Source organism: Lithobates pipiens, unplaced genomic scaffold (assembly GCF_037356315.1).
Source record: "Lithobates pipiens isolate NorthernLeopardFrog02 unplaced genomic scaffold, aLitPip1_a1.2 Scaffold_35, whole genome shotgun sequence".
Taxonomy (NCBI): domain Eukaryota; kingdom Metazoa; phylum Chordata; class Amphibia; order Anura; family Ranidae; genus Lithobates; species Lithobates pipiens.
Genome location: NW_027507811.1, coordinates 20,834,748 through 20,861,040, shown reverse-complemented (window position 1 = coordinate 20,861,040; position 26,293 = coordinate 20,834,748). Strand labels below are relative to the sequence as shown.

Below are 26,293 nucleotides of genomic sequence, written 5' to 3'. Positions count from 1 at the left end.
TGAAAGGTCCATCTCTATTCCTCAATATAATGTCATGCTCCCGACAAATGAGGAGATACTGTACACTATATGAAAGGTCCATCTCCATTCCTTAATATAACGTCATGTTCCCAACAAATGAGGGGAGATACTGTACACCATATGAAAGGTCCATCTCCATTCCTCAATATAACGTCATCTTCCCGACAAATGAGGAGGAGATACTGTACACCATATGAAAGGTCCATCTCCATTCCTCAATATAACGTCATGTTCCCAACAAATGAGGAGGAGATACTGTACACCATATGAAAGGTCCATCTCCATTCCTCGATATAACGTCATGTTCCCAACAAATGAGGAGTAGATACTGTACACCAGGGATATGCAATTAGCAGACCTCCAACTGTTGCAAAACTACAAGTCCCATCATGTCTCTGCCTCTGAGTGTCATGCTTGTGGCTGTCAGTCTTGCTATGCCTCATGGGAGTTGTAGCTCTGCAACAGCTGGAGGTCCGCTAATTGCATATCCCTGGTGTACACCATAGGAAAGGTCCATCTCCATTCCTCAATATAACGTCATGTTCCCCATAAATGAGCAGGAGATACTGTACACCATATGAAAGGTCCATCTCCATTCCTTAATGTAATGGTATTCTAATTGAGGAGCTGAAGACACTGTACAGATGACCTCCTATATTATATCAACAGCCTCTTACAGTTACCTGTAGCATTGCATACACTTAATATTATGGGCCACCCTTTGGAGATGCCATATGGTCCCTGTATCTAGTAAATTCTCCATCACTATTGCATACCATATGAAAGGTCCACCTCAGTCTTCAGTAAGTCCAGTGTTTCTTATTTCCAATAAATGTGGTGGTGGAAGGCCCATCGCTGTTCTCACTCTAACAATGTCATTAAAGCAAACACCTACCTAGTGTGTTTTTTTGTGTATTGTATGCTTTATCTGGTTTGTATTTATATTTTATGTTATGGCTGCACCCAATTCAATGCCAGAGCTCTGAGATACTGACCATTGATTTCCTACAGGTGGACACTATGTCTCGAATAATATATCTTCAGAATATAAAGCCACATCACAATGTTCTCCTGGAGTAAAACGCATTACACAAATAATACATCATAAAACCTATCAAATGGAGAGATCATGGGATTTCTCTGATCCTGAGGAATCTTCTGATGAGCCACATACTATTATTCTTGAATCTCACAGCACAGATACACCAACAGATCCATCTAATCCCGAGGAATCTTCTATAAACCATGAAGGATCTCACACAGGTAAGCTCTCCTTGTCACGTCCAGCGTCTGGGAAATCTTTGAAAGAAACCAGAGAGCCTCCTATACAACAGAAAAGTCATAAGACTTACTCATGTCCAGAGTGTGGGAAACATTTCCATCAGAAAAGCAGCTTTTTCAGTCACCAGAGAGTTCACACAGGAGAACGTCCTTTCTCATGTTCTGACTGCGGTAAATGTTTTAGTGACAAAGGAAACCTTCTTAAACACCAGAGAATTCATACCGGTGAGCGTCCCTTTTCATGTTCAGAGTGTGGGAAAGGTTTTACTCAGAAGGTAGAACTTGTTAATCACCAGAGAATTCATACTGGTGAGCGTCCTTTCTCTTGTTCAGAGTGTGGGAAAGGTTTCATTCAGAAAGGAAGCCTTGTCAAACACCAGAGGACTCACACAGGTCAGCGTCCTTATTCCTGTTCAGAGTGCAGTAAAACGTTCATTCAGAAGGGAGGCCTTGTTATTCACCAGAGAAGTCACATGGGTAAACGTCCCTATTGATGTTCAGAAAGGAGAACTTAATAACCACCTGAGAATTCACACCGGTGAGCGTCCTTATTCGTGCTCAGAATGTGGGAAAGGTTTCATTCAGAAAGAACACCTTCTTAAACACCACAGAATTCATACGGGTGAGCGTCCCTACGCATGTTCAGAGTGTCAGAAACGTTTTATTCAGAAGGAAAGACTTACACAACAGCTGAGAATACACACGGATGAGCATCCCTATTCATGTCCAGAGTGTTGGAAGTGTTTCAAAGACAAAGGAAACCTTCTTAAACACCAGAAAATTCACACGGGTGAACGTCCTTTTTCATGCTCAGAGTGTGGGAAAGCTTTCCCTCAGAGAGAAAAACTTCTTATACACCAGAGAAGACACACGTGAGCGTCCTTTTCTGTATTCAGTGTGTGGGAAAAGTTTTATCCGGAAAGATAAACTTCTTAGACGCTAGAGCGTGCTTATTCGTGTTCAGAGTGCAGGAAAAGCTTCACCCAGAAAAGTGCCCTTGACCGGCATCAGAAAATTCACGTAGACTAACAACCTTTATTAAGTTCAGACGGAGAAATGGAGATTGGGGCAAGAGTGACCACCAGAGAACGTGTGTGTCCTACCTTGTATTTAGAATGTGTTTCAGTTAAAGAACATCACTTATTGTACACCAGAATATTCACAAAGCCTAATATTCTTTATATGGTCAAATTGGTGTATTTGGGAGCATTGCAAAAGTATAATGGTGTTCTTCGGGTGTGATGTGATGGATGTAGGTCTGCAGGAAGTATAGTAATATGGTCCTCTAAACATACAATGCTACCTGGGTCCCACAATCAGAGCCCACAACATACTACTAAAATGGGCAAATACGGCAATCCAATGGGCCAAACTTTTTATTGGACTCTGCACATCTTTTTTGTTTTACTGAAAGAACATGCTTTTCATTGGACCAACTAAAGAATAAGTATTATTAAACTTTGTTTCTTTTACTGCAACTTAATTGTGGGTTATATTATTGTGTTTTAGTCTCGTATTTTGGTTTTCCAAAATAAAAAAGAAAGATCTATGCTTTACAAAATTATTTTTTGGGTCCCTTTTTACAAATGACCACAATTTTAGATGATTGGTAATGGGAAAGTGTTCGGTTCATAGAGAGTCATCCATTGGTGTGGTGATTAGAATGTCCTCAGTTCATAGAGAGTTGTCCATTGGTGTGGTAATTGGAATGGGTATAGTTCATATAGAGTCGTCCATTGGTGTGGCAATTGGAATTTCCTCAGGTCATAGAGAGTCATCCATTGGTGTGGTGATTGGAATTTCCTCAGGTCATAGAGAGTCCTCCATTGGTGTGATGATTTCAATGTGCTCAGGTCACAGAAAGTCATCCATTGGCACAATGATTGGAATGTGCTCAAGTTATAGAGAGTCTTCCATTGGTGTTTTGTTAGTGAGATGGAGAGTCCAGAAAGTCCAGTTTCGACACGTGTGTCAGGTGATATATTTTATGAATACATGAAACCACTGCAAATGCCATACAGAATATTCCCATTGCTGCCATCTTGGTTCTCCTCTTCATGGTCAGAGTGATAAATTCCATAGTTTCATAGTCATTATCTTCATCGGTGATACAGAACTCACCCCCTTTAGTTGCTTGGAGAGTACGTCAGTCATCTCTTCAGTGTATCACCCTATATTAGTGGTGAGTAGAGGAGAACCAGCATACATTGGCAGTAAGTGGAGATCAGCCCCCGTTTACATTGTTGGTGGGTGCAGAAGTGCCTCCTTACATTGGTGGTAAATGGGGAAAAATGTTCCCTACATTTGTGGTCAGAATGTCCCTTACATTGGTGATCAGTGGGAGGAATGTTTCTTACATTGGTGGTCGGTGGGAGGAATGTCCCTTACATTGGTGATTAGTGGAAAGAATGCTCCTTACATTGGTGGACAATTGAAAAGAATGCCCCTTACATTGTTGGTCAGTGGGAAGAATACCCTTTACATTGACGATCAGTGGGAAGAATACCCTTTACATTGACGATCAGTGGGAAGAATGCTTCTTACATTGGTGGTCAGTGGGAAGAATGACCCTTACATTGGTTTGTCAGTGGGAAGAATGACCCTTACATTGGTGGTCAGTGGGCAGAATGTCTCCTACTTTGCTTACTTTGGTGCTCAATTTGAAGAATGCCCCCCCCCCACGCTCTGTCGATCTGGCCGCCTGCTCTCCTCCCTTCCCCTCTGCGAGCCCTGGGAGAAGGACTCCCATACAACCCTGCATGCCGGCGGTGCTCGCCCTCTCGCTTCCCAGGCAGGCATAGCTCACCAGCCCTCAAAATCCCCTCGCAAAATGCGAGCAGGCGAATGGTATTTTTGAGTGCTGACGTCAGGTTCCCAACAAATGAGGAGGAGATACTGTACACCATATGAAAGGTCCATCTGAGGAAAAAAAGTTTTTTTTATATATATATATATATTTTTGGGGGATATTTATTATAGCAAAATTTAAAAAATAATGCGGTTTTTTTTTCAAAATTGTCACTCTTTTTTTTGTTTATAGCGCAAAAAATAATAACCGCAGGGGTGATCAAATACCACCAAAAGAAATCTCTGTGGGAAAAAAAAGGTCGTCAATTTTGTTTGGGAGCCCCTTCGCACGACCGCGCAATTGTCAGTTAAAGCGACGCAGTGTCTAATCGCAAAAAGTGCTCTACTCAGGAAGGGGGTACATTTTTCCGGGGGGCTGAAGTGGTTAATGTAATGGTTTTCTAATTTAGGGGTTGAAGACACTGTACTGATGACCTCCTATATTATATCAACAGCCTCTTACTACAGTTACCTGTAGCATTGCATACACTTAATATTATGGGCCACCCTTTGGAGATGCCATATATCTATCCCTGTATCTAGTAAATTGTCCATCACTATTGCATACCATATGAAAGGACCACCTCAGTCTTCAGTAAATCCAGTGTTTCTTGTTTTGAAGAAATGTGGTGGTGGAAGGCCCATCGCTGTTCTCACTCTAACAATGTCATTAAAGTGAACACCTAACTAGTGTGTTTTTTTTGTGTATTTTATCCTTTGTCTCATTTGTATTGATATTTTTTTTTATATATTTGTATTGATATTTTATGTTATGTTTGCACCCAGTTCCATGCCAGAGCTCTGAGCTACTGTAGCATGTTAGACCAACATACTGTATATGACTTCTGAAATAAAGGAATGAAGAATTCTAATAACATTTGACCATTGATTTCCTACAGGTGGACACTATGTCTCGAATAATATAGCTTCAGAATATAAAGCCACGGCACAATGTTCTCCTGGAGTAAAGCGCATTACACAAATAATACATCATAAAACCTATCAAATGGAGAGATCATGGGATTTCTCTGATCCTGAGGAATCTTCTGATGATCCACATACTATTATTCTTGAATCTCACAGCACAGATACACCAACAGATCCATCTAATCCCGAGGAATCTTCTTTAAACCATGAAGGATCTCACACAGGTAAGCTCTCCTTGACACGTACAGTGTCTTGGAAATGTTTGAAAGAAACCAGAGAGCCTCCTATACAACAGAAAAGTTATAAGACTTACTCATGTCCAGAGTGTGGGAAACGTTTCCATCAGAAAAGCAACTTTATCAGTCACCAGAGAGTTCACACAGGAGAACGTCCTTTCTCATGTTCTGACTGCGGCAAATGTTTTAGTGACAAAGGAAACCTTCTTAAACATCAGAGAATTCATACCGGTGAGCGTCCCTTTTCATGCTCAGAGTGTGGGAAATGTTTTACTCAGAAGGTAGAACTTGTTAATCACCAGAGAATTCACACTGGTGAGCGTCCTTTCTCATGTTCAGACTGTGGGAAAGGTTTCATTCAGAAAGTAAGCCTTGTCAAACACCAGAGGACTCACACAGGTCAGCGTCCTTATTCCTGTTCAGAGTGCAGTAAAACGTTCATTCAGAAGGGAGACCTTGTTATTCACCAGAGAAGTCACACGGGGGAGCGGCCTTATCCGTGTTCAGAGTGCGGGAAATCTTTCACTCAGAAAAGACAACTTGTTATCCACCAGAGAATTCACAAGAACGAGCGTCCTTTCTCATGTCCAGAGTGCAGCAAATGTTTCAGTCAGAAAGGAAACCTTCTTAATCACCAGAGAGGTCACACAGGAGAGCGTCCTTTCTCGTGTTCAGAGTGCGGGAAGTCGTTCCATGAAAAAGGAAACCTTCTTAAACACCAGAGAATTCACACGGGTAAACGTCCCTATTCATGTTCAGAGTGTGGGAAATCTTTTGTTCAGAAAGGAGAACTTAATAACCACCTGAGAATTCACACGGGTGAGCGTCCTTATTCGTGCTCAGAATGTGGGAAAGGTTTCATTCAGAAAGAACACCTTCTTAAACACCAAAGAATTCATACGGGTGAGCGTCCCTACGCATGTTCAGAGTGTGGGAAACGTTTTATTCAGAAGGAAAGACTTACTCAACACCTGAGAATACACACGGGTGAGCATCCCTACTCATGTCCAGAGTGTGGGAAGTGTTTCAAAGACAAAGGAAACCTTCTTAAACACCAGAAAATTCACACGGGTGAACGTCCTTTTTCATGCTTAGAGTGTGGGAAAGCTTTCCCTCAGAGAGAAAAACTTCTTATACACCAGAGAAGTCACACAGGTGAGCGTCCTTTTCCGTGTTTAGTGTGCGGGAAAAGTTTTATCCGGAAAGATAAACTTCTTAGACACCAGAGAATTCACACGGGTGAGCGTCCTTATTCGTGTTCAGAGTGCGGGAAAAGCTTCACCCAGAAAAGTGCTCTTGACCGACATCAGAAAATTCACGTAGACTAACAACCTTTATTAAGTTCAGACGGAGAAATGGAGATTGGGGCAAGAGTGACCACCAGAGAACGTGTGTGTCCTACCTTGTATTTAAAATGTGTAACATGTTTTTCGGTTAAAGAATATCACTTATTGTACACCAGAATATTCAAAAAGCCAATATTCTTTTTATGGTCAAATTGGTATATTTGGGAGCATTGCAAAAGTATAATGTTGTTCTTCGGGTGTGATGTGATGGATGTAGGTCTGCAGGAAGTATAGCAATATGGTCCTCTAAACATGCAATGCTACCTGAGTCCCACACTGAGTCCCACACCGCACCATACTACTAAAATGGGCAAATACGGCAATCCAATGGGCCAAACTTTTTATTGGACTCTGCACATCTTTTTTGTTTTACTGAAAGAACAAGCTTTTCATTGGACCAACTAAAGAATAATTATTATTAAACTTTGTCTCTTTTACTGCAACTTAATTGTGGGTTATCTTATTGTGTTTTAGTCTCGTATTTTGGTTTTCCAAAATAAAAAAGAAAGATCTACTCTTTACCATATTGTTTTTTGGGTCTCTTTTTACAAATGACCACCATTTTAGATGATTGGTAATGGGAATGTGTTCAGGTCATAGAGAGTCATCCATTGGTGTGATGATTGGAATGTGCTAAATTCACAGAGAGTCTTCCATTGGTGTTTTGTTAGTGAGATGGAGAATCCAGAAAGTCCAGTTCGATACGTGTGTCAGATAATATATTTTATGAATACATGGAACTACTGCAAATGCCATACAGAATATTCCCATTGCTGCCATCTTCGGTCTCCTCTTCATGGTCACAGGGTTAAATTGCACAGTTTCACAGTCATTATCTTCATCAGTGATGCAGAACTCATCCCCTTCAGTTGCTTGGAGAGTACGTCAGTCATATCTTCAGTGTATCCCCCCTCTATTAGTGGTAAGTAGAAGAGAACCTCCATATATTGGCAGTAAGTGGAGATCAGCCCCTGTTTACATTGATGGTAAGTGGGAAAAATGTCCCCTACATTGGTGGTCAGAATGTCCCTTACATTGGTGATCATTGGGAAGAATAACCCTTACATTTGTGATCAGTGGGAAGAATGTTCCTTACGTTGGTGATCAGTGGGAAGAATGTTCCTTACGTTGGTGATCAGTGGGAAGAATGTTCCTTACGTTGGTGATCAGTGGGAAGAATGACCCTTAGATTGGTGGTAAGTGGGAAGAATGACCCTTAGATTGGTGATCAGTGGGAAGAATGCTTCTTACATTGGTGGGCAGTGGGAAGAATGACCCTTACATTGGTGATCAGTGGGAAGAATGCCCCTTAATTTGGTGGTAAATTTGAATAATGCCCCCCCCCCTCCCAATTACATTGGTTGCCACTTAGAAAACTGTCTCTTTACATTGCTGGTCAGTGAAAAAAACATTTTTCCCTTCCATTGGTGGTCGGAATGTCCCTTACATTGGGTGGCCTGTAGACAGAATGTCCATTACTTTGGTGGTCAATTTGAAGAATGGCCCCATACGTTGGTGGTTAGTGGAAAGAATCACACTCCTATTGCTTGCCAGAACCAAACTTTGTACAGAGTCCATAATCCTTGCTAAAATCAGCTACATTAATAGCATGTAGTTGCATTAATGTACAAGAAAATACCAACCAGTTAGATACCAAACATGCCCATGTTACAAGGTGTAGAGAGTGATTGAGACACATTACATCTCTGAAGGAGAATATGTATAAGATCCGTATCATATTTGGCGTCTATCAAATTGTAATTTTCCAGCAGTGGCTCCCATCATATCTTCTGCACGGACCAAAGTCCAGGTACATTATTTTTATGAAGTAATGCTAATGAGCATTTATGAGAGCCAATGATTCATGTTCAGAGTGCAGGAAATCTTTCGTTCAGAAAGGAGAACTAAGAGAAGAATAATCACCATAGAATTCACACCGGTGAACATCCTTATTCATGTTCAGAGATACTTTCTGGTACCTGTACCCTTCCATTATCCTAGTAGCCCCTCTCCCAACTTCCAGGGGTGCTCAGATGGGAGGTCATCCTTATCATCTCAGGCTCTTCATACAGGTACCTGATAGACCCCCCTGTGGTCAGTGTGCAGAGGGGATGTCTATCAGCATAGGACACAGAAGATTGTGGTTATTGCACTGTCTACTAAATTGATTTTCAGCTTCATCAGTGGTCCATCAGTTATGAGATATGCATTTTTACATTGTGCCAAGCTGGGTGTAAGTAAAACTGTACCTGTCATTGCAACACATCACAAATAATGCACTTGGGAGCTAAAAATATGAATGCAAGTTACTCGCTAGGTGAAGAACCTTTGGGAGAATCAAGGATGGAAAAGGATTTGGGGGTCCTAGTAGACTCTGCAATAGCATGCAATGCCAAGCTGTAGAAAGCAAGGCCAGCAGACTCTTCGCATGCAATACAAAGGGTATTTACTTGAGATAAAGCTATAATTCTACCACTTTACAAATTAAAAATGGTCATATCTTGAGTAGGTCATTGTCAGGTCACCTTGAGGCGAGGTGACAGATGCACACCGTAGGGATCAGGAGTGCACCGCAAGGTTGTGGACCCTAAGGCTGACTGCTGCAGACGGGAGACAGATCCCATTGGGGTTAGAGCGTAAGATTCCCTGAGGCGCGGAGTCTAAGAGCCAGCAGGTGTTCACCAGCACCTCTAGTGGTGAGGATGGACTTGGCTGCAACTGGCTCCAGGTCACGACCCCCAGGGTCCCCCAGCTCACACCCACAGTAGGCAACAGGAAGATAGGGATGGTGAGGCACAAAGCCAAGGTGGGGGCCACAAGCAGACAGGAATAGTCAGGAACACGCCAAAAGGTCAGGATCACAGGCAAACGGGCATAGTCAAGGACACGCAAAAGTCGGTAATGGAACAACAGCAAAGCACACGGCAGGAAACAGGAAGCTAACACACAAAGGTTGATCAGCAATGTTGGCTTGCAGTGCACAGGTTAATATAGAGCTCTCTGATAGGATCTAGGGTGGAGTCATGCCAGAGGATGGATTACAAAAGCAGTCAGGTGAGGGTCGGCTGGTCTCTAGAGATGAACACATGGAAGCAGGTAAGCAAACTATTGCAAAACCATGACAGCCATCCAGTTCTGGTCACCAATCCTCAGGAAGGATGTGCTAGTACTGGAGAGAGTCCAGAAAAAGGGCTACAAAGCTAGTAATGGGGCTGGAGGACCTCAGTTATGAGGAACAGCTATGGACATTAAACGTAGAGATATGCTGAAGGGTGGCACTTACCACGTGGGTTAAAATGCCTCCATCCCAACAACACTTACAGATAAGTACAAAAAACTTTGCCCCTGGGATTTTTAAGGTGGTCACAACACCACTACATACATATATAAATATAAGATCAGCACTTTATTACATACAACAGAATGAAAAGATTAAAAACAAAAAAATGCACCAAAAAAGTATACACCTGATTGATCAGTTCCTTCTTGGTACATGATACTTCATGAAGATATACAGTATAATGTACATTTTATCTAATAGCACAGAGAATGAAGAGCATCATAATCCAAATGTGTTTCATGAATGTATAAATGTCACAGGCAGGGAAGGAGTTAACACTAGGGAGCGATCAATGGCATTAAAAATGGTCCCTTTTAATTACTTAGAATCCCTAAACATATATATAAAAAATATATATATTTGTTTTATATATATTTGCTTTTGTTTAGACACCCTAGAGAATAAAATGGCGGTCATTGCAATACTGTGTCACACTGTATTTGCGCAGCGGTCTTACAAAAGCAATTTGTTTTGGGGAAAAAATACACTTTTTTGAATAAAAAAATAAGAAATCATTAAAGTTAGCCCAACTTTTTTTTTTTTTTATATTGTGAAAGATGAGCTGAGTAAATTGATACCCAACATGTCACGCTTCAAAACTGCGCCCGGTCTTGGAATGGCGACAAATTTTGACCTTTAAAAATCTCCATAGGGGACGTTTAAAAATTTCTACAGGTTACCAGTTTTGAGTTACATAGGAGGTCTTTTACTTTAATTATTGCTCTCGCACTAATCATCGCAGTGATACCTCACATGTGTGGTTTGAAAACCGATTACATATGCGGGCGCTACCTAAGTATGCGTCTGCTTCTGCAAGTGAGCACGGGGGGACGGGGCGCTTTAAAAAATATTTTTATTATTATTTATTTTACTTTTTATTTTTGCACTGTCCTGTTACAATAAAAAAAAAATGGATTGCTTTTATTCCTATTACAAGGAATGTAAACATCCCTTGCAAAAGAAAAAAAATGCATGACAGGACTTCTTTAACCACTTAAGGACCGCCTCACATCGATGTACGTTGGCAGAATGGCAAGGCTGGGCACAATCACGTACCGGTACGTTGCTTTCTAAGTGCCCAGATGTGGCACGCTCCCGACCCGGTCCTGAGCTCCGTGACCGTGGCTGCGGTACCCGTGGACCCGATCGCCGCTGGTGTCCCGCGATCGGGTTACAAAGCTGAAGAACAAGAAGAGATCTGTGTAAACAAACCTCTCCCCATGCTTCCTAGTGTGGCTGTCACCGATCGTATGTTCCCTTTTATAGGGAAGGACGATCAGTGATGTCACATGCCAGGCCACGCCCCCCTACAATAAAAAAAAAACACATAACGTCATAAATAACACCTACACCGCCCCCTAGTGGTTAACTCCTTCACTGCCAGTGTCATTTACACAGGAATCAGTGCATTTAAATAGCACTGATTGTTGTATAAATGACAATGGTCCCAAAAATGTGTCCAAAATGTCCGATGTGTCCGCTATAATGTCACAGTCACAATGAAAAAATAAATAAAATTTAAAAAAAATCGCTGATCGCCGCCATTACTAGTAAAAAAAAAATTTATAAAAATGCTAAAAAACGATCCCTTATTTTGTAAAAGCTATAACTTTTGCGCAAACCAATCAATAATTGCTAATTGCATTTTTTTTACCAAAAATATGTAGAAGAATACATATCGGCCTAAACTGAGGAAAAAATATATTTTTTTTATATATTTTTTGGGGATATTTATTATAGCAAAAAGTAAAAAATATATTTTTTTTTTTCAAAATTGTCGCTCTATTTTTGTTTATAGCACAAAAAAGAAAAAAAAAATCGCAGGGGTGATCAAATACCACCAAAAGAAAGCTCTGTTTGTGGGGAAAAAAAAGGACGCCAATTTTGTTTGGGAGCCACGACGTGCGACTGCGCAATTGTTAGTTAAAGAGACGCAGTGCCGAATTGTAAAAAGGGGCCTGGTCCTTTGGCTGCAAATTGGCTTTCAGCCCTGTCACACTTTGAATGACAATTGCGCGGTCGCGCTACGCTGTAATCATGTGACATTTTTATCATTTTCCTCACACAATTAGAGCTTTCTTTTGGTGGTATTTAATCACTCCTAGGTTTTAATTTTTTTCCAAAAAAAAGACAGTAAATTTTGCAAATAAGTAATTTTTCTCCTTCACTGATGGGTGCTGATGAGGCAGAACTTATGGGCACTGATTAGGTGGTACTGATGAGGAGGCACGAATATGCCGCACTGATAGGTGGCACTAATAAGCACTGATAGCACTTCATACGTGAAGTTTGGCATAAAAAAATTAAATCTCACAATTTTTTCGCCAATAAAATATCATAATAATATATATATATATATATATATATATGTATATATATGTATATGTATATGTATATATATATATGTATATGTATATATATATATATATATATATATATAAATAAAATACAATACCTGTTCATTTGAGGCCACCTCAAGCGTGTTCTTCTTCTCCTCACAGTTTCTGTCTTCTCCTCACAGAACTGGTGTCTGCCCCTCCCCCTCTACTTCCTGGTATTCAGTGATCGGCTATCAGTCCTGGATCCCCAGGCACTCCAAATGATTCCGCTCTCACAGATTATTATTATTATTATAATTATACAGGAGTTATATAGCGGCAACAGTTTACGCAGAGCTTCACAAGATAAAAAGGGAGACAGTACAGTTATAATACAATAAGTGCTCATGCACATGGACGTTTTAAAAAACTGGCTGCAAAGCTAGCTCCGACGCCTGGAAAAATCGGCGTTAAAAACGCGATTTTTACCGCGTTTTGCATTGGCGGTTTTGCGCGTTTTTTAGCGTTAGCGTTAAGTAGCGTTTTTAAAGAAACACATCTCTTGGCTATAGCACTCAGAAAACAAAGAAAATATGTTGCGCGTTTATGCGCGTTTTCCCGCGATTCGCGTTTTTACAGCTCTAGCTCCACGCCAGGGAACGCACTGGTCCTGGGTTTTTTTTACAGCTTAAAAACGCCTATGCCATTTGCAGCTCAAAAACGCCTAGGTGGACATGAAGCCATAGACTAACATGGACAGGCCTTTTTAAGCTGCAAAAAACGCTCAAAAAAGCGGCTGTAAAAACGTCCGTGTGCATGAGGCCTAAAATACAAGAGGATTAAGGGGGCCCTGCTCAGAAGAGCTTACAATCTAATAGGGTGAGGCATAGGTTTGCCACCTCATCCCTTTAAACCCGAACACGTATGACTTACACGGGTTCTGAGGCTAATTTAATGCAGATAATTCACCAAGTGAGTTTAATTGCGAACTTAATTAGCCACAGAACCTGTGTAATTAGTATGTGTTCGCTTTTAAAAGGATAAGGTGGCAACCCTAGTGGGGCAGGTGGTACAAAATGTTGTAACTGTGGGGGAATGAGCTGATGGATGTGGTAGGAGATTAGTTGGAGAGGTGATAGGCTTCCCTGAAGAGATGAGTTTTCAGAGATCGCCTGAAGGTAGCAAGAGTAGGGGATAGCCGGACAGATTGAGGTAGCGAGTTCCCGAGGCTGGGAGAAGCTCTGGAGAAATCCTGGAGACGAGCATGGGAGGAGGAGACGAGAGAGCTTGAGAGTAGGAGGTCTTCAGAAGATCGGAAAGGACGGTTTGGGTGATATTTGGAGACGAGATTGGTGATGTAGCTCGGGACAGAGTTGTGAATGGCTTTGTATATTGTGGTATTTTGAATTTAATTTGCAGGGTGATTGGGAGCCGGTGTAGGCATTCGAGGAGAGGGTTGGCGATTGGTAAGGTGGTTAAGTCTGGCTGCAGCATTCATGATAGACTGAAGAGGGGATAGCCTATGGAGAGGCAGGCACTACGTGCGACACATGCATCAGTGTAGCTCATGTAGCTTTCACGCTTTAGCTTTCCGTGAACGTGTGCACAACAAAACAACGCTATGTTATTGCGGGTAGGTGAACAAAGGTGAACTTAGCCTGTAAGGTGGTTGTAAACATCAGACATGAAATATGAACAAAGCATATCCCTCTATATTGTGGACTTGTCTCATTTCCAGAGCACTAAGTGTCATTTCTGTCTGCAGCCTCCTTCCTCTGCTATATGCATCACAAGTTTTCCTGACACCAAGAGGTAACAGGTGACAGGGGAGGGAGCTCCAGCACACAACCTGTGATTGACAGCCTCAGCTCTGCTCCTACATGCTGTGTGAAAGGGGTGTTTCACTTCCCTACAATCACCTCTCACTGAGCTCTGCAGAGTGTAACTTCAGCTTCCTGCCCCCTGCTTTCTGGGAGCTCAGGCAAGTTTCATTGTGTAGCGGATGACATTTTGGACAAAGTGTAATTTATGTGTAAATTTAGTTTTTGACTCAGAACAGTAGTGGGGTTCTGAGGGTTAATTATGTAGGTTAACTTTGACATCAATTTGGCTGGGCTGTGTTAGAAGTTCTGCTTGGTCGTGTGTATAGTGAGGTGCACTTGACAGGCCAGAACCAAGCCTGGTTGGACGTTTTGGGTAACAGCCTTCTCTGCACCAATCAGTGGGTGTGCCGGGCCCCACTGAGGAGTCTGGGAAGGGGTACTTAAGATGTTAAGGTCACGTGTTCAGTAGGAGTTTGTGAGGCCTGTGTGGTCTGTTCTTGTTTCCAGGATCTGGGTAGCCCTGCGAGGGGTCCCGGTCACGGGGTGTTCGACATCCTGCAACATGCTTCGGTCAGTTACCCCCAATAGACCCGCCTGGTCTGGGGTAGGGATCCGTCTGTTCCAGAGTCTCGGAACCTGCTGGTCCAAGGCGCAGTAACTGAGGGAGGATTCAAGGTGTCCGGGTGCACTCTCGGCTTGGAGAGGCACCGCAACTCGTGAAAGTGACTGGAGGGGGGACTCTTCCAAGGAGGGCTGACAAGTGGCATCCTGAGAAGTGCCTGGTTACTGAGTAGGGAAGGACATTGACGAATCCACGTACTATCAAGGAGACAGAGAACATTCCAGGTACTGAGGAAAAAGGTTCCTGTTCACTTTCAGTTACAACTTGTCCACGTTCAGAGATTTTACAAGTTCTGAATCAACGTGCTGATTGCCATGAACTCTGGTTAGAGATCTGTTCAGCTTTGAAGTGCCCAGCTGCGAGTGGCTACTCTCTGGGTGGTATTAGAGACTTTGTTATGTCCGCAGTTCAAGGTACCTCAGTTCTTCACCCTTGCCCTCTGTTCCCATACAAGACTGTGTTGTTGGATGTTACCCCTGCAAAATAAAACCTTTCAAAAGGACTTTATTGTCGTCAGCGTCCAAGTTGTTGGGTATCAACCCTGGGAACCCCTAGACATGGAAGAACAAGCCAAGTGGAGGTAACCGGAAAGCCCAATAAGTCAAGGCCGCCCTACAAAGGGTTATGGCTGCTACAATACATTTTGCACTTTGAACGGATGTAGAGGAGAAAGAGGGTGTAGATAAACAGGTACAACTTATGTAGGAGGATTTGTTTCATCTCTGTGTATAACCTGAGGCCAGTCACTTCACTGGGGATATGGAGGGGTTTACAACTACGTTTTCTGTTTCAATAATTTTTTGATTTTTTTTAATAACAATATAACATTGCAGGGTAACAATGTCAAGCAGATAAATAGAATTGTCCTCATAGGCAGTATACAAACAATGGTGACAATATCATATATGAGATATGAGGGGTTCAGCCAGGAACTCATGATAAGTCCATAAAGGGGGTATGAGGAACTACATGATAGTGGTCAACCGTGAAGAGTCCCGTGTAACATATCGTATTCAACTACAATCCAAGAAAAGACTAAACCAAAGATGGGTCTTAGTTCAGGTCTACAGACACTTTTTCTATTTTATTGTACCATTAGTGTCTACTAGAAGAAGGTTTGGACCCCTAAACTAAACTTTTATATTGAAGCTCTAAACTGCAAAACAACAAATGTGAACTATATGAATTTGATGGGGTCTATTTATTAATGTAAAAAAAAATCCCTATAAATAAATATACTAAAATGATTGCATTTCATTATTTTTATGGAATACTTCTGTGAGGTATCATTTATATAACAACAATGACGAGGAGGCCATAATGGAGCAGCCGTTGAAGTACGGAGGGACAACACAGGCTGCATTATTTATATTTCCCACCAGGTGGTGATCTCACTTATTGTCCGTGGAACGCAAAGACAGGAAGTGATGTAAGTAAAGCAGGAAGTTCCGGGTCAGAGGTCATGTAAGAAAAAAGTAGAGAGGAGACATTGCAGGAACTGGCAGCAGAGGAGGTAATAAGATATTATTTTATATTTACACCCAGTAACCCCCCGTCATGTCCGTCCTCTTCCTCCATAGTCACTGTGATGTCTTTTATCTCCATAAGATGCTGATATATATACATATATAGAGTATTGTAATATTTACATAGATACAGTGGTGTGAAAAAGTGTTTGCCCCCTTCCTCATTTCCTGTTCCTTTGCATGTTTGTCACACTTAAGTGTTTCGAAACATCAAACCAATTTAAACAATAGTCAAGGACAACACAAGTAAACACAAAATGCAATTTGTAAATGAAGGTGTTTATTTTTAAAGGTGAAAAAAAATCCAAACCATCATGGCCCTGTGTGAAAAAGTGATTGCCCCCCTTGTTAAAACATACTATAACTGTGGTTGTCCACACCTGAGTTCAATTTCTCTAGCCACACCCAGGCCTGATTATTGCCACACCTGTTCACAATCAAGGCATCACTTAAATAGGAGCTGCTTGAAACAGTAAGGTCCACCAGAATATCCTTAAAAGCTACACATCATGCCGAGACCCAAAGAAATTCAGGAACAATTGATAAAGAAAGTAATTGAGATCTATCAGTCTGGAAAGGGTTATAAAGCCATTTCCAAAGCTTTGGGAATCCAGCGAACCACAGTGAGAGCCATTATCCACAAATGGCGAAGACATGGAACAGTGGTGAACCTTCCCAGGAGTGGCCGGCCTCCCAAAATTACCCCAAGAGCACAGCGACGACTCATCCAAGAGGTCACAAAACACCCCACAACAACGTCCAAGGAACTGCAGGCCTCACTTGCCTCAGTTAAGGTCAGCGTTCATGCCTCCACCATCAGGAAAAGACTGGGCAAAAATGGCCTGCATGGCAGAGTTCCAAGGAGAAAACCACTGCTGAGCAAAAAGAACATCAAAGCTCGTCTCAATTTCTCCACAACACATCTTGATGATCCCCAAGACTTTTGGGACAACATTCTGTGGACCGATGAGACAAAAGTGGAACTCTTTGGAAGGTGTGTGTCCAAGTATATCTGGCGTAGAAGGAACACTGCATTTCATAAAAAGAACATTATACCAACAGTAAAATATGGTGGTGGTAGTGTGATGGTCTGGGGCTGTTTTGCTGCTTCAGGACCTGGAAGACTTGTCGTGATAAAAGGAACTATGAATTCTGCTGTCTACCAAGAGATCCTGAAGGAGAATGTCCGACCATCTGTTCGTGTACTCAAGCTGAAACAAACTTGGGTTCTGCAGCAGGACAATGATCCTAAACACACCAGCAAGTCCACCACCGAATGGCTGAAGAAAAACAAAATGAAGACTTTGGAGTGGCCTAGCCAAAGTCCTGACCTGAATCCTATTGAGATGTTGTGGTATGACCTTAAAAAGGCCGTTCATGCTCGAAAACCCTCTAATGTAACTGAATTAGGACAATTCTGCAAAGATGAGTGGGCCAAAATTCCTCCAGGACGCTGTAAAAGCCTCATTGCACGTTATCGCAAACGCTTGGTTGCAGTTGTTGCTGCTAAGGGTGGCCCAACCAGTTATTAGGTTTAGGGGGCAATCACTTTTTCACACAGGGCCATGATGGTTTGGATTTTTTTTCACCTTTAATAATAAACACCTTCATTTACAAATTGCATTTTGTGTTTACTTGTGTTGTCCTTGACTATTGTTTAAATTGGTTTGATGTTCCGAAACACTTAAGTGTGACAAACATGCAAAGGAACAGGAAATGAGGAAGGGGGCAAACACTTTTTCACACCACTGTACATCCTACATTGTGAACCATTTGTCGAACTGTCCATCCAGAGTCTCTGGTTTATAGACCGGATACATCCTAAATATAGAACCATTTATCCAACTGTCTACGCAGAGCCTCTGGTTTATAGACCGGATACATCCTAAATATAGAGCCATTTATCCAACTGCCCATCCAGAGCCTCTGGTTTATAGACCGGATACATCCTAAATATAGAGCCATTTATCCAACTGCCCATCCAGAGCCTCTGGTTTATAGACCGGATACATCCTAAATATAGAGCCATTTATCCAACTGTCTACGCAGAGCCTCTGGTTTATAGACCGGATACATCCTAAATATAGAGCCATTTATCCAACTGCCCATCCAGAGCCTCTGGTTTATAGACCGGATACATCCTAAATATAGAGCCATTTATCCAACTGTCCATCCAGAGCCTCTGGTTTATAGACCGGATACATCCTAAATATAGAGCCATTTATCCAACTGTCCATCCGGAGCCTCTGGGTTATAGACCGGATACATCCTAAATATAGAGCCATTTATCCAACTGTCCATCCAGAGCCTCTGGTTTATAGACCGGATACATCCTAAATATAGAACCATTTATCCAATTGTCCATCCATCCACGGAGCAACAAGATCAAACAGTTACTCTCAAGGCCCATACACACTATCAGATTGTCTGCTGATTTTTTCCATCAGATTTACCAAAACCATATAATATGAGGTCAAACCTTAGAGGTTTCAATGTGTATGCAATCAGGCAGACCCTTGTACTACATGGTTTTGGTAAACCTGAAGGAAAAAATCAGCAGACAATCTGATAGTGTGTATGGGGCTTTATCTTCTCAGTTGTCTCTCTCTTTGGACTACCATAAAAACTATACTATTTATTTACCTATCCAAAATCTTATACTACACTAAACCTTTAATTCACCCATACTAAAAAGTATCCCTCTGTTTTAGCTCAGGAGAGGTACTAAGTTCTAATGAAGGCAGCAGAAGGAATGAACATCCCTACAGTACATAGAATATGGGATAAAGCTCCTGGAGTCCTGATTTTTGTTAATTGATGGAAGTGATGCTGAAATTCTGTACCTCTCAGTTAGTTGATGGAGGATTGTTGGTTCTCTTTGGCCCCTCACCAAAAACTGACTGGTTATCCCATCTCTGTCATATGATCCTAAGCACCAATCACAGCAAAAATGCCCCCCAGACCTATTTTGGTGATGTGATCCCATTCGGCCTATTTCCACAGAAATTTTGTTCTTTTTTACACTCATCACCTGGGCAGGAAGTGAGGGAAGAACTACCTACGTAATCAAGATACAGACAGAAGAAATCCTCATTATAGTTAATTAATCCTATTCAGCCAATCCAAACCTAAAATAAAATATTTTAGTTAGCATTGCATTTTAAAGGGAATCTCTGGTTTGCTTTCAGTGAGATTAATGAGACTTGTACTATAGATAAGAACTTGTATAAGGTGTCAGAACTGTGGAAGAGCATAGTCTCAACCATTTCAGTGAAGAGGGCCAGTGATGTCACTGGTTGTTAAGGACTCAGAGGTGCCGGCACCCACCAGTGTCCTTAGCAACCATTCACAGCATGAAACTGTCATGTACAATATTGGAAGTATTTCCACTATTATACATAATGTTCAAATGCTGCCGAACAGGTACATTAAGCTCATCCTTACTGCAGATATTATTAATCCCAGTACAGTCCAGATAATTTCTTAGTTTGTTATCCATCTACAGAGAGGAGAGTCCTGTATAGATCAGGAGGAGGTGTGGAGGATTCTGGGAGGTCAAATGATATCGCTCTCATCTCTATTAGTAAAGCACAGACCTGACCGGGGAGGTGAGGAGGATTCTGGGAGGTCTGTAGTGATAATTGTTATTTTCTCTCTTTACACAGGATTATAAAGTAGTGAAAAAAATATCTGGAGATCCATTAAAACCCAGCAGCCGTCTTCACAGGACATCACCCATCACAGTGCCTCCACCTCACTGCCTGACAACAGAGGTAACCAGTGCCAAGAAGATTCTAGAAGTCACCAAGAAGATCACTGAGCTACTGACAGAAGAGGTGAGCGGTGCCGGGAATTCTGGGACATTATCTGCATCTGTATCATTGTGTGTGTCAGGTTCCTATAAGGTGTCAGGATGTCACTGTCTATTTCTCCATGGAGGAGTGGGAGTATTTAGAAGGACACAAGGATCTCTACAAGGACGTCATGACGGACAATCAGCCGCCCCTCACATCACCGGGTAAGAGGAGACTTTATTGTAAAGGAGAGAGCAGTACGGAGGGTCCACCTAGATCCCCCATCATCTGATAAACACATAGAAACAATGTATTCAGTCAGTGTGCGTGTTTCCTACAGATGGATCCAGTAATGGGAACCCACCAGACAGATTGCCTCATCCTCTGTATTCCCGGGATTCCACACAGGAAGATCTCACCATTCCTCACCTTTATCAGGTAGGTGGGAATGACCACGTAGACCTAAAAATGTGTTCTACGCTATGAGAGGACATTCTTCTACATAATCTCTTGTTCTTTTTTTTTTTTACACATCTCTACTCTATCTTCTTTGGGATTTAGAACGAAGAGCTGAAATGCATCAAAGCTGAAATTGAAGAGGAAGAAAAGATGATCGTTAGTGGAGAACAGCAGTCTATGGGGAACGTCTATCCTCCGTATTCCCAGGATTTCACACAGGAGGATCCCAGCATCTCTCAGGTAAAGAGGATTTAGCAATAGAACTTAAACTATGAGATAACGTTCATATATATATATATATATATATATATATATATATATATATATATATATATATATATATATATATATATATATTATTATTGACAGTTTTATCAATCTTATAATTTTGGGGTTCAGGATGAAGAACTGAAAGACATCAAAGTTGAGATAAAAGAGGAAGAAGAGGAGACGATAGTGAGTGCAGATCAGCAGTCTATGGAGGAGGGGGAGATGATTATGAAAAGTGAACAGAAGGAATCTTCACTTTATATCGACACAAGTAAGTAAAAATGACTAAATGCAGAAAAAGTTCACAATTTATTTTTCTTCTATGAGTATGAAGTATGTATTTAAATAATTACAAGGAGGACATACTGTACACCAGGGGTTGACAAATTTGTTTGGAATCTAGGAGCCAGCTAAAAAAGTTAGGAGCCAGGTCCGTGACGGCGATCTGGACCTGTCCCTGGCCTGACATGGAGACGAGTGAGGGGAAGATAGCCCCCAGCCCCCCACATATGGGATCACCTCTCATTGGACACACCGCTCAAGTGCTAAATGGCCGCTGTGATTGGCCATTTAGCATGATCTGTGATTGGCTGTATCCAAGGGACACGGCCAACACAGAACTTCCCCAATGCGCGCCCATGGCGGTGTGCAGAGGGGAAGTAAACAGGAGGATGTCCAGGGACGCCCTCCCGGCAATTGTTGTCCGCGCTGTAGACATCTTTCGTCTATAGCGTGGGCACAAGGGGTTAACAAAAGAATGTGACTTTTTTTACTTCCGCCATATTCCCGCTTATTTACTGCCATATCCCCGCTAACGGTTCAATCAGGTCCGCCTGAAAAACTGACAGGTGAACCTGATCAGACAGCCTTTGTGAAAGGGGCCAAACAGGTAGGATTACAAATAATAATTTTTTTTTCCCGTAATTAAAATTATTTTTTTTTACTTTTAAAAAACAAATAAAAGCTATTATGAAAAAACATAAAAAAATGTTATATATAATTTACCAGCCACCCACCACACTCATCGTTGGGCAAAAGGTGCCAGATGATGCCTGCAATCATTTCCTTCTCTTCACTTTGAAGCTCCATTAGGATTAGCATTATTGGATGGGTTGTAATTTCAACATCCACCACAAGATGGCGCCAGACTACGGAAAGACTTTAGAAGGCCGCAAAGCCGCGGCCTCAATTACTGGCCGGCGCGGCCCGATGCAATCGCGTGGCAGAGTTCGGGGTCCACACGGAGACAGGATACCCCAGCTGTGTTGCCCCAGGCGCCAGGACGCAAATTCTAGTCGCAAATGCGACCTGGCGCCCGGGGTTTGTCGAGCCCTGCTGTACACCATATGAAAGGTCCATCTCCATTCCTCAATATAACGTCATGTTCCCAACAAATGAGGAGGAGATACTGTACACCATATGAAAGGTCCATCTCCATTCCTCAATATAACGTCATGTTCCCAACAAATGAGGAGGAGATACTGTACACCATATGAAAGGTCCATCTCCATTCCTCAATATAACGTCATGTTCCCAACAAATGAGGAGGAGATACTGTACACTAGGGATGAACTCGTGTTCAACTCGAACATTGCCTGTTCAGCAATTTGGGGTGTTTGCGGCAAATTCGAAAAGCCACGGAACACCCTGTAGAAGTCTATGGGAGAAATCTAAAGTGCTAATTTTAAAGGCTAATATGCAAGTTAATGTCCTAAAAAGTGTTTGGGGACCTGGGTCCTGCCCCAGGGGATATGGATCAATGCAAAAAAAAAGTTTTAAAAACTGCCATTTTTTTGGGAACAGTGATTTTAATAATGATTAAAGTAAAACAATAAAAGTGTAATATTCCTTTAAATTTTGTACCTGGGGGTGTTTATAATATGCCTGTGAAGGGGCGCATGTTTCCTGTGCTTAGAACTGTCCCTGCAGAAAGTGTCATTTCGCAAAGGAAAAAAAGTCATTTAAAATCACTCGCAGCTATAATGAATTGTCGGCTCCCGTAATACAGAGAACACTCATTGAAAGTCATAGATTAAAAAAAAAAAAGCGTGGGGTTCCCCAAATTCAGTTACCAGGCCCTTCAGGTCTGGTATGGATATTAAGGGGAACCCCGCATCAAATAAAAAAAACAAAATTACGTGGGTTTCCCCCTAAGAATCCATACCAGACCCTTTATCTGAGCACACAACCTGGCAGGCCGCAGGAAAAGAGGGGGGGGCGAAAGAGCGCCCCCCCTCCTGAACCGTACCAGGCCACATGCCCTCAATATTGGGAGGATGCTTTGGGGTCCCCCTCAAAGCACCATGTCCCCATGTTGATGGGGACAAGGGCCTCATCCCCACAACCCTGGCCGGTGGTTGTGGGGGTCTGCAGGCAGGGGGCTTATCAGAATCTAGAAGCCCCATTTAACAAGGGGACCCCCAGATCCCAGCCCCCCCTATTTGAAATGGTAAGGGGGTACAAAAGTACCCCTACCATTTCACAAAGAAAGTGTAAAAAATAGTTAAATAAGACAAACACACTTTTGAAAAAGTCTTTTATTAAGAATATAAATTTTTTTTTAAAAGATTTCAGCGGTGGTAATCCACTCTTGCTATCCAGCGACGGATTATCATCTCTCCGGGGTTCAGCGATGGCTGATCTGATCCAGCGACGGGTGATCTCTCCCTCCAGTCCATCCATCCTTCCTCTGTCTCCACTGGTAGAGACACTGTGGGATCCCGGTAGCCTGACATTTCTTATATGAGGAGGAAGCGGGGCCACCCGTCACCTGACCCCACCCCCCTCTGACGCTAGTGGGGAAGCCTGGCTTCCCCAATGACGCGTGGGTGACCCCACCCCCCTCTGATGTAACGGAAACCTGCGTTTGTGTATTTTATGCTTTATCTGGTTTGTATTTATATTTTATGTTATATCTGCACCCAATTCAATGCCAGAGCTCTGAGATACTGTAGAGTGTTAGACCAACATACTGTATATGACTTCTGAAATAAAGGAATGAAGAATTCTAATAACATTTGACCATTGATTTCCTACAGGTGGACACTATGTCTCAAATAATATATCTTCAAAATATAAAGCCACATCACAATGTTCTCCTGGAGTAAAACGCATTACACAAATAATACATCATAAAACCTATCAAATGGAGAGATCATGGGATTTCTCTGATCCTGAGGAATCTTCTGATGATCCACATACTATTATTCTTGAATCTCACAGCACAGATACACCAACAGATCCATCTAATCCCGAGGAATCTTCTATAAACCATGAAGGATCTCACACAGGTAAGCTCTCCTTGTCACGTCCAGCGTCTGGGAAATCTTTGAAAGAAACCGGAGAGCCTCCTATACAACAGAAAAGATATCAGGCTTATACATGTCCAGAGTGTGGGAAACATTTCCTTCAGAAAAGCAACTTAATCAGTCACCAGAGAGTTCACACAGGAGAACGTCCTTTCTCATGTTCTGACTGCGGCAAATGTTTTAGCGACAAAGGAAACTTTCTTAAACATCAGAAAATTCATACCGGCGAGCGTCCCTTTTCATGTTCAGAGTGCGAGAAATCTTTCACTCAGAAGGTATTCCTTGTCAAACACCAGAGAACTCACACAGGCGAGCGTCCTTTCTCATGTTCAGAGTGCAGTAAAACGTTCATTCAGAAGGGAGACCTTGTTATTCACCAGAGAATTCACACGGGGGAGCGGCCTTATCCGTGTTCAGAGTGTGGGAATTCTTTCACTCACAAAAGACAACTTGTTATACACCAGAGTATTCACACGGGAGAGCGTCCTTTCTCATGTCCAGAGTGCGGGAAGTCCTTCCATGAAAAAGGAAACCTTCTTAAACACCAGAGAATTCACACGGGTGAGCGTCCTTATTCGTGTTCAGAGTGCGGGAAATCTTTTATTCATAAAGGAGAACTTAAAACCCACCTGAGAATTCACACCGGTGAGCGTCCTTATTCGTGCTCAGAATGTGGTAAAGGTTTCATTCAGAAAGAACACCTTCTTAAACACCAAAGAACTCATACGGGTGAGCGTCCGTACGCATGCTCAGAGTGTGGGAAACGTTTTATTCTGAAAGAAAGACTTATTAAACACCTGAGAATACACACGGGTGAGCATCCCTATTCATGTCCAGAGTGTGAAAAGTGTTTCAAAGACAAAGGAAACCTTCTTAAACACCAGAAAATTCACACGGGTGAACGTCCTTTTTCATGCTCAGAGTGTGGGAAAGCTTTCCCTCAGAGAGAAAAACTTCTTATACACCAGAGAATTCACACAGGCGAGCGTCCTTTTCCGTGTTCAGTGTGCGGGAAAAGTTTTATCTGGAAAGACAAACTTCTTAGACACCAGAGAACTCACACGGGTGAGCGTCCTTATTCGTGTTCAGAGTGCGGGAAAAACTTCACACAGAAAAGTGCCCTTGACCGACATCAGAAAATTCACGTAGACTAACAACCTTTTTTTACGTTCAGACGGAGAAATGGAGATTTGGGCAAGAGTGACCAGCAGAGAACGTGTGTGTCCTACCTTGTATTTAGAATGTGTTTTGGTTAAAGAACATCACTTACTGTACACCAGAACATTCACAAAGCCTAATATTCTTTTTGTGGTCAAATTGGTGTATTTGGGAGCATTGCAAAAGTATAATTGTGTTCTTCGGGTGTGATGTGATGGGATGTAGGTCTGCAGGAAGTATAGTAATATGGTCCTCCTAAACATACAATGCTACTCGAGTCCCACACTCAGAGACCACCCCATGGGGGCCTAGCTGGTGATCCAGTGTAGTGCGGGAGGTGCCTTTACTAGGGGAAGGCATGGATCCATGTCCCTGCTTTGCAGAAACACAGGATCCATGCTTTCCTTACTGACAGAAAGGTGATCTGCCTTGTTTACATAGGCAGACCTGTGTTCTGCCTCTGTACCGAAGGATCAATGGGTGCCGGTGGACATCGAGTCACGCGACGATCAATTCTCACTGTGTATAATCACAGCGGGAGCAAGCCAACTGTGGCCCATTCGCTCCCGCTACCCGGAAAAGCCATATCATGTACAGTAAAACTGCTATAGGGTGGTCCTTAAGTGGTTCAGTGAGATATACAGTATTTACAGTGAAACAAAATCCATTCAAAGACCAGCACACATCACACATAAATATACAAGTGAACCAAAAATCCCAGTGACGGAATACCTGACTAATAAAATAATATAATAAAGAAACAGCCTGACTACAACTAACTATATAAAATATAAATACAAAATGCTATCTCATATGTGTTGGAGACCACGTTGGATGGAATGAATCGGTCGCTGGTCCTGGGTGGATGGTTACGTGGGCAGACCTGAAGGATTTTAGTAGGAATGTGGTTGATGATAGAGATTGGTTGTAAATCCTCTTGGGTCTGGGGCTGCTGCCTTTTTGGTATGGCCTAAACCACCTCCCACCCACGCCATAGTCGAATGGCGGTTACAGCGC

General features: G+C 42.3%; 1 protein-coding gene across 1 annotated transcript in view; it reads left to right on the top strand.

The window, feature by feature from the left end:
- LOC143955195 (uncharacterized) overlaps nucleotides 1–26,037 on the top strand; it is a 34,260-nt gene extending 8,223 nt beyond the window's left edge. The window contains 9 exon segments of the mRNA XM_077465284.1: nucleotides 1,033–1,801; nucleotides 1,803–2,176; nucleotides 5,049–6,886; nucleotides 19,953–20,123; nucleotides 20,227–20,305; nucleotides 20,422–20,519; nucleotides 20,643–20,780; nucleotides 20,940–21,081; nucleotides 23,849–26,037. Of these exon segments, the coding sequence (XP_077321410.1) occupies nucleotides 1,033–1,801; nucleotides 1,803–2,176; nucleotides 5,049–6,886; nucleotides 19,953–20,123; nucleotides 20,227–20,305; nucleotides 20,422–20,519; nucleotides 20,643–20,780; nucleotides 20,940–21,081; nucleotides 23,849–25,272 (5,033 nt within the window). The 3' untranslated portion in view covers nucleotides 25,273–26,037.
- The last annotated feature ends 256 nt before the right edge of the window (nucleotides 26,038–26,293 follow it).